Genomic DNA, 18,958 nt, shown 5'->3' with positions numbered 1-18,958 from the left:
TTGTTTTGTTTTTTCAGTCATTTGCATTTTAGATGTTTTTTCTTTTAATTATATTGTCTATAATGGGATGCAGATGGGGGTAATTTGCCATGAAGAACAATTCCCTCACTATCCCTTGGTTTTTAATGATAGGATTTGCATAAGGTTGCATTGTTTTATTGCTTGTTTTTGTATTGTATCATTATTTTGATTTTGATTGTGGTACTGAATGTGATTATGCTGTACTGTGTGTCTACAGTATATGTCTGCCTATCAGTATACTTGTCTGCCTGCCTGTCTCTGCTCATATCTCAACTTTATCTAATAATGAATCTGTCACATATTAACTTATGGGCTGGTTGATTTCTTTTGAAAGGCTGTATGAAATACGGTTAACCATCGTTGTTTTCTCTGCCCAGTGGTTTGTGATGGATGAAGTTGCAACAGGAAAGCTGCATCTCAAACTGGAGTGGCTGTCTCTGCTGTCCACCCCAGAGAGATTAGACCAGGTAAGACTGTCAGTTTTATTTCCCTTGGCGTTCAGTGGTGACGGTATCCAGTAAACAAAAAAACACCAGCGCTCACAGAAAGTCCTGATAGGCAATTACGCTGAACATTTCGGGCCATAGCCCTCCTCCAGCGTGATAAATTATTATCATACTGAGAACGGCTTCCGGACAAAACGCCCCCGCTATGCTGCAGTGCTACTATACATGGATCAAATGAATTGAGCGTGTGTGTGTGTGTGTGGTTTAGACAAATCTTTCATCAATTAAAATCCATTCCAACATTTTTCAAAAGTATTTCATAAATGAAATCAGAAAACGTATAATTTCCATACATTTTTTTAATAAATATACATTTAAGAAGTAGCGAAAATAGCAAGATATACAAGCACACAATGCATCGTACACTCAGAGTTATGGGGGTCCTTGAGTTTGAGAACCACTCCACACTAAATGGAACGGAACCTTAATTACTACCTTAATCGGTAACACCTGCGAAGGAAGTAGGGAAGCTGCCTGGAAGTAGGAGGAGTCATTCTGTGTGCATAGAGCCCATTGAGCGGTGAGGATGCAGTAACGTCCAGCTGCTGTCTCTCCACAGACTCTGACCAGCATCAAGGCAGACAGGGCAGGTCACGCCAACGATGGTCTGTCCTCCGCTCTGCTGGTCGTGTTTCTGGACTCTGCTCGCAACCTGCCGGTAAGTCAGACCGATAGAAACCTGAGATGCACTAGTAGTAGTAATGTCCAGAGAGATGACGGGATTGATTTCATGGTGATGAATACGTTTTCTATACATTTAGAGCAAGTCGATGGGAAATTACAACTGGAAAATTCCCAGGTGGCGCGCTATGAGCTTGTAGATCTGCTATTTTTCAATAGCTAAAGCATAACATGATGCTGACACCAAAATGGGTTCCCGGTCAGAATGGGTTAAGGGCTTAATACATACCTGTAGTTGTGATTGTTAAAGTATCTGCACACTACATTGTGTTTTATACAGTGTTCTGGCTGTAAGCTGTACACAATAGTTTTATTTGAATGGGTATTTCACTTTAAAACACTACTGGAATCATTCTAATGTCAACTCTGCTCTCGTGTGATACTCCAGATAGTTTTTTTAAGTTGCTTGATTCTATATTTAGGTATTTGATATTCATCTGATCAGGAATCCCGCACACTGTCTTCACTTACAGAACTTTATATAAGCAGCAGCAGCAACGTTTTGGTCGGTCAGACTTTCTTCGGGCTATTGAAATAAGATTCTGTAAGTGAACATGAAGACAGTGTGCTGGATTCCAGTTTTTTTCCTACTCTTCCAGTTAATTTATCCGACGCACCTGTCCCCCGTACAGTAGGTGTGCATAAGGACTTGGTCCTTCTATGTTCACTTGATCAGACACAGCCCCTCTTATATAGGCCTATTCAAGCCTTTATGTATTTATTTTAAAGCGCAAATAACATGCTTTTAATATTTAATAATCATATTGTCTATGTCCCTCAAAGTTATTTCTAATGGTTTGAGCCTCAATCACCACTCTGATATAACCAGCCTTGTCAATTCTTTCTGGACTTTGAAAGCAGTTTTAGCTGCAGTACCACAATGTCCTGAGGTGGAGAGGGTGCTGATATGCAGATTATTTAATATTTGAGTCATTATAATACTCATGCTAGATAAAACCAGGCTTGTTTCCATTCCATCCTAGCTTGGAAAATCAACAATGGTGGACATTGTAAACAAAGTGGAAATGCAAATTTGCAACTGAAGACTGAATAAAAGGAGGAATTATACAAAGTAGGGTGACATTGATGACATCACGATGAGGCCAAAATCAGTCGAGCTGTTTCTGAGAGCAATTTCCATTAAAACACCCATATGACATGAAGGCCTGATTGTTAAAAATTGGTTATTTGTGGGGATAGAAAACACACATGGGAGCCCCAAAAACACAAAAGAAATTGAAAAAGTTGAATTTTATGTTATAGCTCCTTTAAACTAGAGAAAAAACATTTGATATTGTTGCAGCTGTTAGACTGTTGTGTGCTAGTCTACAATCTCCTTGGTCTCTTTGCTATCTTTATACTTTACTTTCTTCCTTACTTTTCTGCTTTATCCATCTCATCGTAAAGCTGCAGGACATGGGACTAGAGGCCATAGCTTTTGAATGTTAAAAGTGTTTGAAGCGTAAACATTCAGCTCCCATTCAGACAACCCCTGCCATGCTCCCATTCAGACGTGTCCCTTAATATACAAGTTAGTTAACTTAAGTTAAACAAATAATACTATTAATGGTATGTTCAATGACTAACTGTCAGTTTTAAACTACCAGGCTTTCTCACGTTAATATGTATTTCATGATTCCATAGCAGATTGATGATTCCATAGCAGAAGCCTGACTTGCCTCTTTTCAGCCTCTTTTTCTTCTTCTTTTGCTTCTCCTCTCTGCTTCCTCTTCCTCCTCCTCCTCTTCCTCCTGTGAAGAGTGTGTTCGAGGGGAACTTGGGCTCTGGGTTCCTCAAAGAGAGGCGTGCGGCTGGGCTGGTGTTCTGTGAGAACACTGCTTCTCTCTATAGGAGCCTCTTTGTGAGTCCATTGGCTGTTTGTCTGCTTGAGGGTTTCTAATGAATGTGTGTGTGTTTCAAATATGCCGTCTAATTTATGCCATTTTTGTCGAGCGACGTTTGACGAAAGGGTCATGTGACAAATGATGAATTGGCCTTAATGTCACAGTGTGAGGTTGTTGTTTTTTATTATCGTGTGATTATTTTGTGTGTGTGTGTGGGTGTGGGGAATGGGGATTGAAAGCATGAAGACTTTAACCTTGTGCAGATGCTTGAATTACCACTATGTCATTAATTGTGCCAATAGTTTGAACTTTAATCAAATTGCCTATAATGTACAGTATCTCAGCAATTACAACAAAGTTAACAAACTGAGAAGTAGGACCAAATGTGCAGGGCTTCTAGTTAGAAAACTCTAGTTAAAGCAAACCACCACTGTATTACTACCACTGATCAAAGCTGCATCGGATCAGTACTTTTGAAAGTTCTTTTAGTTCATGCCTGTCATCTTACAGGACACTCTAGCAACAACAGTTCAATTAACCTCAGCCATCGTCACTGTCGGGTGGAAACTGTCCAAAAACAAAACCGTTACATTTGAAAATGTATAATAATAATTCATAATAATAACCTGTTTGATTGATCCAATGTATAGTTATTAGTCACAAGCTCCTGTTTTTTCTCTCACTTTTCACTGGTTCGATATTTATTATGCCCACATCACAGACGCACTTAACCACTTTCACTTTAAAGAAGAATACAGATGTACAAGCTCATTCGCATGATCTCGATACAAGCTCGTAGAACAGCTATTCTTGCTACTTGTGTACGACATTGTAGTAAGATGAACTACTGTAGGGTCTTAATTTACCCCCCCCCCCAAAAAAAAACCTGAAATACCATTGAAATATGGAGATACTGTGTGAGGTTTTCTGCCCGACAGCAGCAACGATATCTATTTTCTTTAAAGAAAGGAAAGGAAGGAAAATAAATGAATATGGGAGCACATTAGATTGTATTTTGATGGTATTATGGAGTCCGCGGAGGATGAATTATTAGTGGATTGCCATCCCTCCATCCTACTTGTTTTCCCCCACATGGATGGGTTTACCCCTCGGATCTCCATGGCTACGCCCCTTTACACTCTCGATAAACATTGTGTAGTGTGCATGACGACACATGTTTGTGTGACTTTTCAACAACCTAGGTTAATAACATATTCACAAAAAGACCGTTAAGTATGTTATAACCTATATATCAGTAATGCAACATGCACATTTTCAATTAATACCACTGCCAAGTTCCAACACATAATGATGTGGTTGTTAACTGATTCATAGTAACATGTGTCAAATGCCACACAATTTTTTGTGTAATTGTACCACCAGGGGGCAGCAAACGTATGATCCAATCTCCATGGCTAATATGGGGATTCTGAGGACATGGGCTTAAGTCCTATATACTTAGTTGTGTGATTATTTTATAGCTGATCTATATGCTCAGGAACATGTAGCATCAAGGATGCCAGAGTTTAATTTGGTTGACCTAATGACAAAATAGTTTTGATTACCTTCACTATGTGACAAGAATATTGCAAGCAGTTTTACCTCTTGTAATGTGTGCAAATCCTTTAAAGGACCACTTGACCACTTTTCAATCTATCTTCATATAATTGACATCATCAACAGGGAATCCAAGCTAATAGAAACTGCAGTCTTTCTATTCCTGAAAAGTTGCAATGCGATAATGGAAGCCATCATTCTCGCGATAATAAAGTAATTTAAAATAAAATTTTAAAGATCTGCGTAACAATGATGTCACTGGTGGACGGGTTTCTGAACTGCCCCCAGCCCTCCTATGATACACATACCGAGTAGAAACAATTGTGGTATTTTATCATGAACATTATAGTGAGGACCAATTATATGAAGATGGTTTGAAAAGTGGTGAAGTGGTCCTTTAAGATGATGCTAAACCAATTTGTCTTGTACTGTCCATTAAACATTATGCACTCACTGCGTAGTGTTGTTGTCACACAAGAGTAATGGTGATCAAAGGGGTTAGGAAACCAACATTTATTCATTTTAAATGTAGCCCTCCATCCCTGAGAAGTCACTGATTTGTCATGCATTAGACTAATGGAACAGAAGCTTAGACCAATCCTTTCATTAGATCAGTGATGACCTCAGGGATGTAAGGCATAGGTCAGATAATTTGAAGGCACCCATTTTGAATAATTGCATCTAAAGTGTATTTTACTCCAGTCTATCAGCACATTTTTATAGCCGTTTAACCACTTGATCCCGAGCATCCATATTCTGGGGAGAACATTAGCCAAAAATAGGCGTCCCAAGGGTCCAGTTAACTAAGTCTAGAGGGTTTAAGTGGTTAAAAACAATATAAATTGTCCAGATTTGTTGCCATGGTTTCAAAGTGCTTAAAGCAGAGGTGGATTCAGCACTAATAAAACATTTGTATTGTCAGCTAATCATTTCATGAATATCATGTCCGTTCTTCCCCCTCTTCTCTGCAATACGGTCCATTCGTATTGGTTCAACTTCTAACCAATGACTTTGTGTTGTGATCTTGGCTCCATGTTTAAATGTTTAAATGCATTAACCATGTGATCATCCTTGTTGTCTTAACGTCTGTCTCACATTGTTTGGTGGTGGTGGTGGTGGTGGTGGTGGTGTGTCAATCATCAATAACCTTCTTCCTTGTCCTTCATCTTGCACGTCCTCCCGTCTCCACTCCCTAATAACCCGGGTGGTGCGTTTGTGTTTGTGTTTGTGTTGCTTCTCTTCCTATCGTGTCACTGGGGAAATCAAAGCGCAATCCGTTAGAGTTCAACTCTGAGGGGCTGAAGAAGGCCTCAGTCAGTAAAGCCATCAAGGTAACATGACATCAACAGAGCACACTTAACCTTTAAGATACAGACAGACTGAAAGATAGACAGACAGAAAGATAGACGGGGAGAGAGAATGCTCACATGCATAACTACAGGCACAGACATACCCGAGTCATACTGTATGCACGCTCGTTGCCGTTTATGCATGTGTACATGTACAGTACCTAGATATAAACCACACACTGTCCAGTACATGCATGCACTCCAATGACGTACACATACTGACATGTGTACACATTAGTTGCACACATGTGCACACACACCCAGTGCAGATTGAGGTAATTCCAGATTGTAGGCTTCAGCTACAGGGCTTCCAAATTCAATGATTAGATTATCATTGTCAGATTTAGATCTTTCAGACTAGGGTTATGTATTTGGACTCATGGAATCAGGAATAGTTTCAGGAAATTGTCCCCCATGTTGCATTCAAAATGTCTTGCCAGTTGACTCCAGTTACTGACCACTGCTGTGAAATATCATTAATTAACTCACAAACTAAATCATTTAACAAGCTCTTGTAAATAACGGTGTTTTCTAGTAAGCTAATCAATAATCATCCACTAAGCCGATCAGTCCGTTGAGGACTTAACTTTTCTTCAAATCTGAAATGATTTCTGGTGTCTGGTGATGTCTGGTGTTTAGAGCTCTAGTTTTCTCCTTCACGAACTTTCTCTGTAATTATATGTTTTTCTTATAAATTACATTTTACCATTTAGAACTCAAATGTGAGATGTAGTTGTCGTAATTGCATATATTATATAACGTTTTTATTATAACATAGAAGATAACAGAGTTTTCAATGGCCTACCAGTAGGTAAGATATTGTAAGTACCGGTAAATACAATACTAAGTGTCAGCATTATCAAGCATGTCTCTTTTATCAAAGAGACGTACTGTATATAGCTTCTATGAAGGTTTTCAATTACATCGAGTTTATAAAGGTGTTGCCCTATGTGCCTTTATATGATCCCACAGGGGGAAGTTATAGTGACTAAGTCTTATCGCTCATTTGTTTTATTTTGCTATTGCTTTTCTGCAGTCTGGTAAAAAAGTGAGCAGCGACCCAAGTCCATTTGTCCAGTTCACGGTTGGACACAAATCCTTTGAGAGCAAGGTAAGACCAACATCAAACCAAACCATTCTACAAAACACATTCATTAGGGGCGACCATGGTCCCGGGTGCGCACTCGGGACCACTTGGCAGATGTTGTGGTAGTGTGAATGATGCGTACCGTTCCCGGGAGCGGATCGCCCAACCGTCCCCGGGACCGCATGGGGGGGGCGGGTCTCTGGACCGTTGAAGTGTATTCAGATACTGATCGTTCCAATGTGAATGCATGCGTACCTAAAGAAGGAAGTGGACTGTTTTTTTTAGAACGTGACATGATCTCTAGTCGACGAGCCAAGCGTAAAAAAAAAAAAACAGACGCTGCACGACGCATAACACCAGCGCATTTCTCAACGCCGCCCGTCTCCTGTTTAATCTGCGTATACGCGCAGCACCGCAGTACGCGCTGATCTTATTCTGCGGACTACACGTGGCTCTTGGGCTTTGCTTGGCATAGTTTCCAAAGTAAACCATAGCGAACTAATATCAAGCACGACACTGGAGCACAGAACTGACTGACAGTGATTAGCAGGCAGGCTGACAGTGAAGTAGTATAACGGCAAAGAGGCAATGCAGTGTGTCTGGATTTATTGGAGACAATGTCGCAGAGTTGATGGTCAGTGTCAGTGCCAGCCAGCCATCAAGCACACCGCCATCTGGAGGATTAAAGTGTGTTATGCAAGTGTACCCGCCCGGTAACCCGGGTGCGCTGTTGAATCTCGGGGCAATGTGAATCATGGCCATCGGGGACCGGGCAACCGTATTATGAAACTGTTCCCGTGAAACGGATTCAGTCCGTCTCGGTGTGAATCGCCTATTAGGCTGCTAACCAAAAGCTGGTACATACAAAGTATATACATCCTGTACGTCAGATACCGCACAGCATCATTATGAATAATAACAGTGCTGACAGTTTATCTTTTGCCACTAACCTGCTACTACGCTATGTGTTTCTCTGTCCATCCATCAGACCAGATACAAGACCAATGAACCGGTTTGGGAAGAAGCTTTCACCTTCCTTATCCACAACCCTAAAAGCCAGGAGCTGGAGGTCGAGGTATGACACTTTTATCTGATTTTATTATCTTTTCATCTGCTTCTGAAGCCTGATTTGAATACCATCATACAGTGCAGTCGTCGCACCAAAGATGGCAAATCACAATGCTTGTGGAATCTGCTATTTTCATCATGCACTCCATCCTATGACGGAGTATAAACTAAGCATCGATGCGGTGTTATTAATGAGTGTGTTTGAATGATCAGTCCGCTGTCTGGTCAAATCGTGGCAGTGGTGCAAACTTTCTAGTTGGATTCATTGCACCTGACAGTAATTAAACATTTACCCATTTTAGGACTGAGGACGATTCTAAAAACGCCTTCTAAAAACTGACCTAAGTTTTCTAAAAAAAAAAATACAAATAACAGATATATATATTACAAATGTGGCTATTTACTGTACATAGCAACAAGAACCCCTAAAGGGGTTCCCGTCCAGAATGGGTTAAGCACCATCCATCCACTATCGTGCGTTTGTCCTCTGAATGAACCATAAGAGTAAAGTGGCCATTGTGTGATTGTGTCAGATGCCAATGGGAAACGGCACTTAGGGGGTGCTCATGGGACTGTGGCATAAGAGGACATTTTGACATTTTCTGACCCGATTTAGTCTTTCTCTATTTCTCTCCCCTTTCTTTTGTTGAGTTGAGTGGAATATGCTCATTTTTGTGAACGTTGTTGAGGAGAATGACCGAGTGTTTTGTAACGTCTCTCAGGTGAAGGATGAAAAGCACGAGTGCTCTCTGGGAAAGCTGACTGTGCCTCTGACTCGTCTGCTGGAGGCAGAGGACATGACTCTCACTCAGCGCTTCCCTCTCAAGAACTCTGGACCCAGCTGTACTCTCAAGATGAAGATGGCGCTTAAGGTCAATTGCACTGTGGTTGACAACCTGTGCTTGTTTTATTTGAATACTGTAGATGTAGTTTTGATGGCACATTGAAAAACTTGATTAAAGCATGGTATAAACTCTCAACTGATAGTAAATTACCGTATTGGCCTGAATATAAGAATACTTTTTTTTCTCCAATAGAAATATCCCCAAAAAATGGGGTCGTATTCTAATGGGGGACTAGATTATTTGACATTCAATGTTATTTTTCCACAAAATGAGTCTTGAAAAACGGGGGTCGTCTTATAATCAGAGTCATCTTATATTCGGGACAGTACGGGTAATAATAAATGTAGCTTTCTGCTCTTTCTGAACTGGGGTGAACGTTGCTCACTGTCCAACAAGAGAAGGCTGAGGCCATTCTTTACAGGACCATGCTGAAAAATGGCATGAGAGCTCAGCAAACGAATGTACAGGTTTGACGAATACAGAGTCAAAACGGTAAATAAAGGTTTGAATAATGACCTTAACCCTCCACCTTGGTCTGCCTCCTCGCAGGTGTTGTGTGTTCAGGACAAGGACACGTCCTCGGCCGACGCCGCCCCCTCGTCTGTGCAAGTTCGCAAGGCGAGCTCGGCCAGCTCCAGTTCCACCCCCGCGCCCCGTCCCTCTGTCCCCTCGGAGCCCCCCCATCCCCCGCCTCCCTCCTCCTCCCACCCGCCCCGCTCCTCGTCGGCCTCCGCCCAGGACCTCCTCCTCAACAACCACCACCCTCCAGGAGCAGGGGAGTCTCAGGAGGTCTCCAGCTCCCTCGGAGGCCTGAGCGACGGGCCGAGTGCCGGAGGAGGAGGAGGAGGAGGAGGAGGGGTGAGTGGAGGTTTGAGTGAAGCAGGGAGGAGCATGTCCAACCTGGCTATCTCGGGCTCCCAGCAGTACCTGTCCGGAGGAGGAGGCATGATGGTTAAGGAGCCCACGCCCAGCATCGCCTCAGACATATCCAACCCCTACGCCACACAGGAGCTCCAGCAGAGGCTACGGCAGCTGCAGAAGTAAGGAGGGCTCTTTACATACTGAAGTGGGGGTTACACAGTGCATTTTCCCCACTAATAGCATGGATAAATAAATTGCCCAACATCACAGTTAAGTAAAAGAAAAGTGGGTGAAATTCGTTTTTGTGAATAGTTCCCAAAACATTGAGCAGTGTTGGGAGTTTGGAAGCTCTGGTTGGAAATCCCTCAACCGTCCTGCGTTTCTAAATGTCACATAATGCAGGAGGCAGCAAAATGTTGTGTTATTGAAAACAAGCACTTCCAAACTCTGACACTTGGAAAAATAATCAAATGCAGGGCATTTCTTGACAGAAAGTAGCTCATAACGTTTCTATGGTGGATTTTTATGAAACAAAAACTTTGCAGATAGAAAGAGGATAATTCAAGCTTTTCGTACAGCTGCAATGTTGGTGAGACAGGACTTTTCTGTTTGGATGAATGGGCTGTCAAGGCCAGAAAGTAGTTTTTTGCCACTCAGTGGGCGTTCCCGCATAACTTCCAGGTACGGTGATGTCTATTGTATCTGGATGTTTTAGTCAGTCCAATTAAATTCTGTCTCTCTCTCTCTCTCCCAGTGGTTCAGGACCCAGTTACTTCCCTCTGGGAGAGGTCCAGCTGACGGTGAGACACAGCCCCCAGAGGAACAAGCTGATAGTAGTGGTGCATGCCTGCAGGTAGGACGCAACAGGAAGAGCTCTTTTCACCAAATGTAATTTACTTGAACTTAGTTAAAAGAAGAAATACTAAACGGAAGGTTTGGTGTAAACAGGGCAAGTTAGACAGTATCCTGAATGACAATCATGTAGTTGTATAACTAGGCAGCTCTAAATGTTTTTATGGCTAGACATTTTCCAGTGCCCTTTAGAATGAGATCTCGACACACGGAATGTGAAGTTTCATGTCGGATGTTCACATGCCCTCACAATAGAATAACTGTATACAGGAATATGATAGGTAATTTATATATTTATAATATTATATTCTACTCTATTCTATTCAGTTGTCATGTAACCTTACTATACCAGTTACAAATTATCCACTTGGCACAGTAGAGGCTATACCATTTTAATCGAAATTCTGTCCTTTCACCTTCCCATCCACAGGAACCTCATAGCATTCACAGACCATGGCTCAGACCCTTACGTGCGCCTCTATCTCCTGCCTGACAAACGGCGGTCTGGAAGGAGAAAAACTCACACTCACAAGAAGACACTTAACCCTGTTTACGACCAGATGTGAGTTAATTGTAAACTGCTTTGGTTTACACATGTGAGTCAATGTAGCGTTTGATAAATGCCCTCAGGTTGACTTGTATCATGTAACTCTCTTGTCCCCCCTGCATCTTATTTCATTTGTTGGTCTGTCATGAGGGTCATTATTAATCAGAATATTGCTTTAATCTGGGTGGAATCGGTGCGTTAGTGTGCATGTAAAGGCACTCACTCCGTTTGTTTGTCTGCAATCTGGGAACCCATCGGCCAACAAAGGGAAAACAGTGCCCTTTGCTGTTTGTTTGTTTGTTGGCCCATTTGGTCTGCCCTTCAGCCCTCCTCTTCTGGTGGGGGGCGCCTATGTTTTCATTCCCACTAACAACAATGTATACACATTCCGAATGCCCCTGCCGACAGATTCAGTAGCACAGCTCGGAATGTGTTCCTGAGAGATTAGTTTGTCTGTTATCCACCATCTATTGACCATTCGTTCTCTCTCCATCAGATTTGAGTTCAGCGTATCAATAGTGGAGCTCCACAGGAGAACTCTGGATGTGGCGGTGAAAAATGGAGGAGGTCTGCTGTCCAAACACAAAGGACTTCTGGGAAAGGTACAGACCTGACTTCTCTGACCTTTTCATCTCCCTTCTCCAGCTTATTTTTTTATTATCATTTATGCAGAAGCCCGGCTGTTCTTTTCTGCGTCATTATCTTTGTCTCCACCAGCCAAAGGCGTGTGTGTGTGTGTGTGTGTGTGTGTGTGTGTGTGTGTGTGTGTGTGTGTGTGTGTGTGTGTGTGTGTGTGTGTGTGTGTGTGTGTGTGTGTGTGTGTGTGTGTGTGTGTGTGTGTGTGTGTGTGTGTGTGTGTGTGTGTAGAGCCGATCTCTCTTATGCATGCACATTCCCACTAGGCAGAGGAAGAAATTAGTTTATATTACAAACAAACATCACAAAATGCTATTATCCTGGTGGAGACCTGTGCCCTGAGGGGCATTTCTTCTAGTTTATCCTGTTCCCCTCTTTTTTTTGTCACATCTCACCAATCCACCCTGTTCCTATTATTCTTCAGTGGTTCTTAAACGTTTTAATTTCAAAGACCCCATAACTGACGGTGTACAAATTGGGTCCATTTGGTTCCATCTGTGCAGTTTTAGAGTTACAGACCTAGACCTGTATGGTGCCTGGACCTCACTTTGAGAACCACTGCTATATCTATGAATCCTCTATTGATAAACAACCTGTCTCCTGGTATTTCCTTCATGTTCTGTGTCTCTCCATCAGGTGTTGGTGGACCTGACCAGTGATGAGATCTCCAAGGGCTGGACTCAATGGTAAGTCTGCAACGAGGCTAACACACCTCATGATGGACACGCGTGTAACGTGTGTGACAAATCGTATGACTTTGACTTTGAGAGCTTTATAGTGCATGTTGGATGCTCGGGTATTGTCATGGGACAATTACATTTTTTTCATCTTTTTACAACTTTGTTTATTGGGGTTTTTTTACAGAAGCATTCAAATCAGGAGTCTAAATAATGGCAATGACAGCTTCCTCTAGTAAACCCACATTATACAAAGTTCAAAATAGACCCCAAAGACAAAACAACAAAAGAAACAAGACAAACTGAAACATACATGATCAATACAGGATCAATAAGAATTGAAAATGAAAAGCAGACGGATACAGAGACGAAACAAAACGCAACAAACAAAACATCCGTCAAACAGTACCCATGCCCCATGACAGCACAGCACCCTGACCACAGCAGACCTTCAAACCAGGACAATTCTATTTTCTGCAATTCATCACTGAAACCATATTATTAGACAATGTCAGTTCTAACAAAAAAAAATGATTTATTGATCGTTCATTTACAAAAAAAAAAATCTTTTTTTTCTTTTTTTCTTTTTTATGTTCTTCTATACATGTGAGAAAGATAGTTGCAGTTACATTACAATACGCCTGTAATCCCTGTATCTTTGTCCTCCAGGTATGACCTGAGTGAGGATGGCCTTTCCAAGCCTCACCAACTATAGAGGAACCCAATCCTCTATAGATGAATTCCTCATCTTCATCACTTCAATACTTCTCCCCGTCCTGTCTGGAGAGAAAACTACTATTAGTGACTGCTGCTTCTCCACACGGTGCCATCGGAATCTACTGTACAATGGATATAATAACCTTCCAGTCGCAAATAATGCAGTCTTCCCCTTTAAGAAATGATAGTTTGATAGAGTAAAGGGAGTATAATATAAAGTATATTAGATATAATATTCACACATGCACAGTAACATCTACTCTAGAGCTTACACATGCTAATTAAGACGATTGTGTACTCTATGTGCGTGAGTATGCAGTATAATGTGTATACAGGTGAAGTAAAAGTATTTAAAAGTGCAACATACATACTATTTGTAGAGGCTCTAATTAAGAACCGTAGAGAGAATACTATTTTTCTTGCTCTTGTTTTTAAGGTGCAGTTTTCTGTCTTGACCGACTGGAAGAAACGACAGCCTTGTAAATATGTATAATGAGAAGAGATGGGCGGGAGGGTTTATTCTAGAAACAAGAGAGGGAGGTGTTTGGTCAACAAAAACAATATGGATATTTGTAATTTTTTTATATATATATATAATTCTTGATGAATTTGTACATTGGCAAGCTGGTATGGTTTAGAAAGGACATGAAAGACATGTTTGTTTTGCTTGTTTTGTCTTTTTTTTATGAACACGATTCATACAATTTCCAATGTTGACGCAGGACTGTGGACAAGTTTGAAAAGGAGAAAAATGTCTGTCACCAAAGAGACGCATATTTCATTTTATCACTCGTATGGGGCGGGGCTTCCCTTTTTCTTTTCTTTTTTTTTAAAACCAAAAATGTATGAATGTTTGCACATCTTTGTTCTATGTCTTTGTTGTTTTAATGTTTAGGGATCGTGCGTTCTTGGACAAAAATCGGTTTGTTGGTCCCAATCTGCACGTCGTCCACATTTTCAATCGACTTGAAATCGACTTGAAATGTAAACTCCACCACTATCATCATGAATGGGCAGTTGACAGTTCGTTAAAAGCCAGTCTTAATTCCTCATGCGCTTATCTTTCCTGTACATACATGTGCACATCATATTACACATCACTGCTTATTCAACGCTATACTTTCCAGAAGAAAAAGAAACGTCTGGAAACAAACACAAAGTCCCAGAGTTTGATTTTGAAAGGGATTTGTTCACATTTGTAATGTAAATGCACATATCGATATGAAACGGAGAGAGCTGCTTCAGTTTAAAACTATATTCACTAGTTTACTTAGAGTTTATTAACATCAGTTTATCATTAAAGTGTTTTATATTGTCTACATCGACGTGCCATTGTTCAGCAGAGGCGTTGTCTGTTCTGTCCTAAACATGTCAAAACGACACTAACGGCTTTTGGTGTGTGGTAAAGATCACAGGTCATGACTAAAGCCTGGTTTTAAACTCCGTCGTACGATGCTATCCCACACCAAAAATAGCAGATCTACAAGCTCACAATGTGTCGATAAGGAGAAGAGGCTTTAACCACTTTCAACATGCTGTCCCTATTTTGGGCATGTCATTATAGCCGAACATATTCACACTTTATTTATATAGATCTACAAGCTCATAATGCGTTACTTGTTGACGTCTTGCAGGCTTGTAGATCTGCTATTCTGTTTGTCACACAAATTGTGTAGGGTCTTAAATGGTTAAACAGTCCACTAGTCTGTTTCTCAGTTTGAGACAGTACTTCAGTTTGAGTACGTCCTGTTGTCTGACTGTGGGTAGCAATGTCTGTTTTGTTATTGTGTTGTTCTTTATTTTTTATTTTTTATAAACGTAACAATATGCAAAAGCCAATGGAAAGAAAAAATCATGTCTGGAGTTCAAATATGTGCTCATGTACGGTTTGTCTTCTCTGTTGAACTTAATTTATCTTTGTGCCTTAAATTCACATGACCCAGATATTTAAAAAGAATGCTGAAACAAAATGCTATGATTTGAAAATGTCTCCTTCAATGTCTTTTAAACAATTAAAGAGCTTTTGCTGGACAAGCGGCATCAAGCTGTACCTTTTAGTTTTTTACAGACTTCTTTTTAAATACCAGCTTTTTGTCCCTTTTATGCCCTATAGGGCATATGGGTTGGATCGGCGCTTCTCCATACATGCTTATGGAAATATGGTCAGATCGGTGATGCAAGTTGGGAACAATGCAAGTTGTGAAATGCCATTGGTGCACATACAGTGCACATTGTAAAGTGCTTTGGATGCATCATTTATTAAACGCGTACGTACAACGTATATATTTCACAGAGATCATGTATTATTCACCTTTTCTCCACTGATCTGCATCCCTCTTGACCTGAGCTTGCTGCCTGCCTCCACCTCGGACCTGATGTAGACCAGCTCAAGAGGCACTCAACCAGAGCTGCACTCCTGAAAGGTGGACAGAGAGCGCTGGAGGAAGAGGAGAGGACTCATATCCTGGCTTGTGACTTCGCCACTATACCCAGGTGACCCTGACATGAAGAAACACACTGGAAATAATGACCAAGTCAATACACACTCACACTTAAACTAATACTCAGGATAGGATTGAAAAAGGGAAGGGCCTCTAACGTCACTTAGTCACTGGAAACACCATGGGCTGAGTGAACAGTGAGTCCCTCCATTGGCTCCCAGTTGGTAGTACAAAACTCTGATGCTGGTCTTCAAAGCATCCAAAGGTATGGCACCCCCATAGGTATCTTCAAAGTCTGATCGGACTCTATAAAACCCCACTGTGCACTCCGATCAGCCAACACAGGGAAGCTGGCAGAACATTCACTAAAAACGCTGTCCCAGAATCTTCCCTTCTGGCTCAAAAACTATGGAATGAACTTTCCATTGCAATCAGAACTGCAGACTCACTCCCAATCTTCTGTTTGTAGTCTGAAAACCCACCTCTTCAGACACCATCTTAGCCCGTAGCAGACATCAAATCATGTCATTTAGATAGCACTCTAGTGTATACTCATAGTTTCATTGTACAGATATTCTACTGTTAGAATTTAGGATTTGTTAGGTTCTTAGCTTAGTTATGATTGATGACTATTGTTTTTATGTATTTGATGCATACCATGTGTTCTTGTTCACTGTAAATCGCTCTGGATTAAGAGCGTCTGCTAAATGGTTAAATTGTGAGTCAGAATGCCATATACGTATATATATATATATATATATATATATAGTAACTGCAACGTTTGTGATTCGATTCTATCTGGAGAACTGTGTGTTGCATGTCCACCCCCTCTCTCTGCCCTCAGTTTCCTGTCTCTTTACTGAAGTAGACATCCTAAAAAATACCAGGGGAAAAAAGGAAAACTGGTTTGCCAGCTGAAGATGAGTCATGCAATCCCCTCAATTTACTTTCTTTCTCCACCATACTATGTCAATTATTGAAGAGGCGTGGTGGATGACCCACTCAATGCCGTATATATATATATATATACATACCGGTATAAACACAGCTGAAAATGACATTAATAGAGGGTGTGTTTTAAGTGTGTAACTTCATGCTGGCACGCAGAAACACCCAAATGACAATAACACCCACTATTAATGTCATTATTATGCAGCCGTGTTTGCTTGTCTGTGGGGTCTAATGCCAGAGAGAAGCGCTAAATAAATTCAAGCTAGTATGTTTCAATGATTAATTTCTTGTATGTATCTGCATCAGCTGATAATTGGGCCCACAGCAGGCCTTCCCAGATGTTCTCTTTTCAAGAGTAGCCTCCTGTAGTGCTGCCCAATTAATCGAAAAAGATTGCGATCAAGATTCAGACACCTACAGTATGCCATCTCATTGTGTGAAGAATGGTGCAGCACTAGTTGACTGTCCAATTCATTTGAGTTATTCTCCTGTTTTTGCTACCAGAGAGGGACCGTAAGAGAGGTTTGATTTAAAGCCAATGTAGTTTGCTCTACGTGCCACATTTTGAATGTAGTAATGTTCAGCAACTTTTGATTGATTGAAATATTTATTAACAGTTTGCAGTACATTTCAAGCACAACTGAATACAAAAAGACTGTTAACTGTGAGTGGACGACCCAATAAAGCATTACACTTGTTTTCAAGAGGGTCCACCTTGTTCAATTCATCAAAACATTTAGAGACGTACAAATATACACTTCTATATAGCCAAAGAACAGAACAGGAATTCATCATAAAGGAGGTAAAAAGGGAAAAGAAACATATACAGTGAGGGGGGAAAACAAACGGTATGCTGGTATTGGGCTTCCGGAGTGTGTGGCCTATCCATCCCCACCTTCTTCTCTTAATCTCCTCTTCCACTGGCGGTAGCCTCGCTCTCTGCCAGAGGTCGTTATTGCTGATGGTGTCTGGCCAGCGGATGCTCAGGATTCTCCTCAGGCAGCTGTTAATGAAAGTTTGCACCTTCATTGTTGTTGCCTTTGTTGTCCTCCACGTCTCTGTCTGATCCGTACAATATTACTGGCTTGACGTTTGAGCTGAAGAGTCTGAGCTTTGTCCGCTGGCTGATTTGTTTGGAGCTCCAAATGGTCTTAAGTTGGATGAATGCGCCTCTTGCCTCGCCGATTCTGGCTCTGACGTCTGCGTCCGTACCGCCCTGACTGTCCATGACACTGCCTAAGTATGTGAAGGCTTTTACTTCCTCAAGTGCTGTTCCCTCTAGTGTCACTGGATCTCTGTGTGTTGTGTTGACCTTGAGGACTTTTGTCTTTCCTTTATGGATGGTGAGGCCAATTTGTGATGAGGTGTCTGCCAGCACTCTTATCTTCTCTTGCATCTGCTTTTGAGTATGTGAGAGCAGAGGGATTAGTTTAGTCTAAATGCAGGTCCTCCATCTGTGGAACACCTCCAGCCATTCAGGCACAGTTTGAGGCGTGGCTATACAGGAGAGGCTGGCCTACACGGCTCATATGGTCTGTCTACCTTGATCATACTGGGAAGTGCTCCTTGGAGCACAGGTCTCCACCAGGCCAGGTAGGTTACCGTGGCCTCCTGGTGGCACTATAGGCCAATGTGAAAAGGGTGCCATTTCCTCTGACGCCTTTGACATTCAAAGTAATGATTTGAGGCATTTTGTTCCTAAAATGTGTTTTGCAAAAGTCCACCTGCTGGTGGCGCTATAACAGGCCAATGTGACCACAATGTGGTCGGATTTATTCCTCTGCCTAGTAGGAATGTGTGTGCAAATTAGCCCTTCACTAAATCCCACCCCAAAAAGCGATTGTACAATGCCAATCCAAATAGTTTAGCAACTGTTTCTATAGTACAGTATATATGCAGGTCAAGCTTTCGCCATCTCATAGCTGTCAATGTTATTTTGCATGGCTGTGTTGTTGAACATAATACACGGCTTAACGTTGAGAAAGTTACACAACTGAATACTAATGACCGTAGTCTTACCGTGCAACATGAAAACACCTGTCGGGTGGTCGCTAAACGTTGATTTCTCCCTCTGTAATTTCCTCGTATTTCTAGTATACGGTATTTAAATAATGTCATGCAAATTTGTCCAGGGCATAGCCTACTGCAGATTTAGAAGACATTTTGATGCTCTTGCTACTGAAATGATCGATTATTTATATGGAGAAATCCCGTCATTTCACATGCATCTCTATGGGGGAGAAGGACAGCTTGCCCCTGTCTCCTCGCTGCTAACGTGCCTATTGGACAAGGACCGGTTGGGGGGGGACTTAGCGAAG

General features: G+C 41.5%; 1 protein-coding gene across 4 annotated transcripts in view; it reads left to right on the top strand.

The window, feature by feature from the left end:
- The window catches only part of LOC308325871 (extended synaptotagmin-2-B-like), a gene marked incomplete at its 3' end in the record, with an annotated part of 79,187 nt that extends 63,899 nt beyond the window's left edge, over positions 1-15,288 (top strand). The window contains exons 13-24 of one of the 4 annotated variants that reach the window (XM_080778600.1): positions 399-488; positions 1,087-1,185; positions 5,878-5,940; positions 6,995-7,069; positions 8,034-8,120; positions 8,836-8,985; positions 9,508-9,998; positions 10,574-10,672; positions 11,102-11,233; positions 11,715-11,820; positions 12,491-12,540; positions 13,201-15,288. In XM_080778600.1, the coding sequence (XP_080634726.1) occupies positions 399-488; positions 1,087-1,185; positions 5,878-5,940; positions 6,995-7,069; positions 8,034-8,120; positions 8,836-8,985; positions 9,508-9,998; positions 10,574-10,672; positions 11,102-11,233; positions 11,715-11,820; positions 12,491-12,540; positions 13,201-13,246 (1,488 nt within the window). Of the gene's footprint in view, positions 1-398; positions 489-1,086; positions 1,186-2,967; positions 3,070-5,877; positions 5,941-6,994; positions 7,070-8,033; positions 8,121-8,835; positions 8,986-9,507; positions 9,999-10,573; positions 10,673-11,101; positions 11,234-11,714; positions 11,821-12,490; positions 12,545-13,200 lie in introns of those variants that run through there. The other 3 variants (XM_080778599.1, XM_080778601.1, XM_080778602.1) reach the window with 3 other exon arrangements.
- Between the last annotated feature and the right edge of the window lie 3,670 nt (positions 15,289-18,958).

The sequence above is a fragment of the Protomyctophum bolini genome, assembly GCF_963924005.1.
Source record: "Protomyctophum bolini genome assembly, chromosome: 12".
Lineage (NCBI taxonomy): Eukaryota > Metazoa > Chordata > Actinopteri > Myctophiformes > Myctophidae > Protomyctophum > Protomyctophum bolini.
Note: the sequence above shows the minus strand (reverse complement) of the source record. Positions and strands in the feature narration are given on the sequence as shown.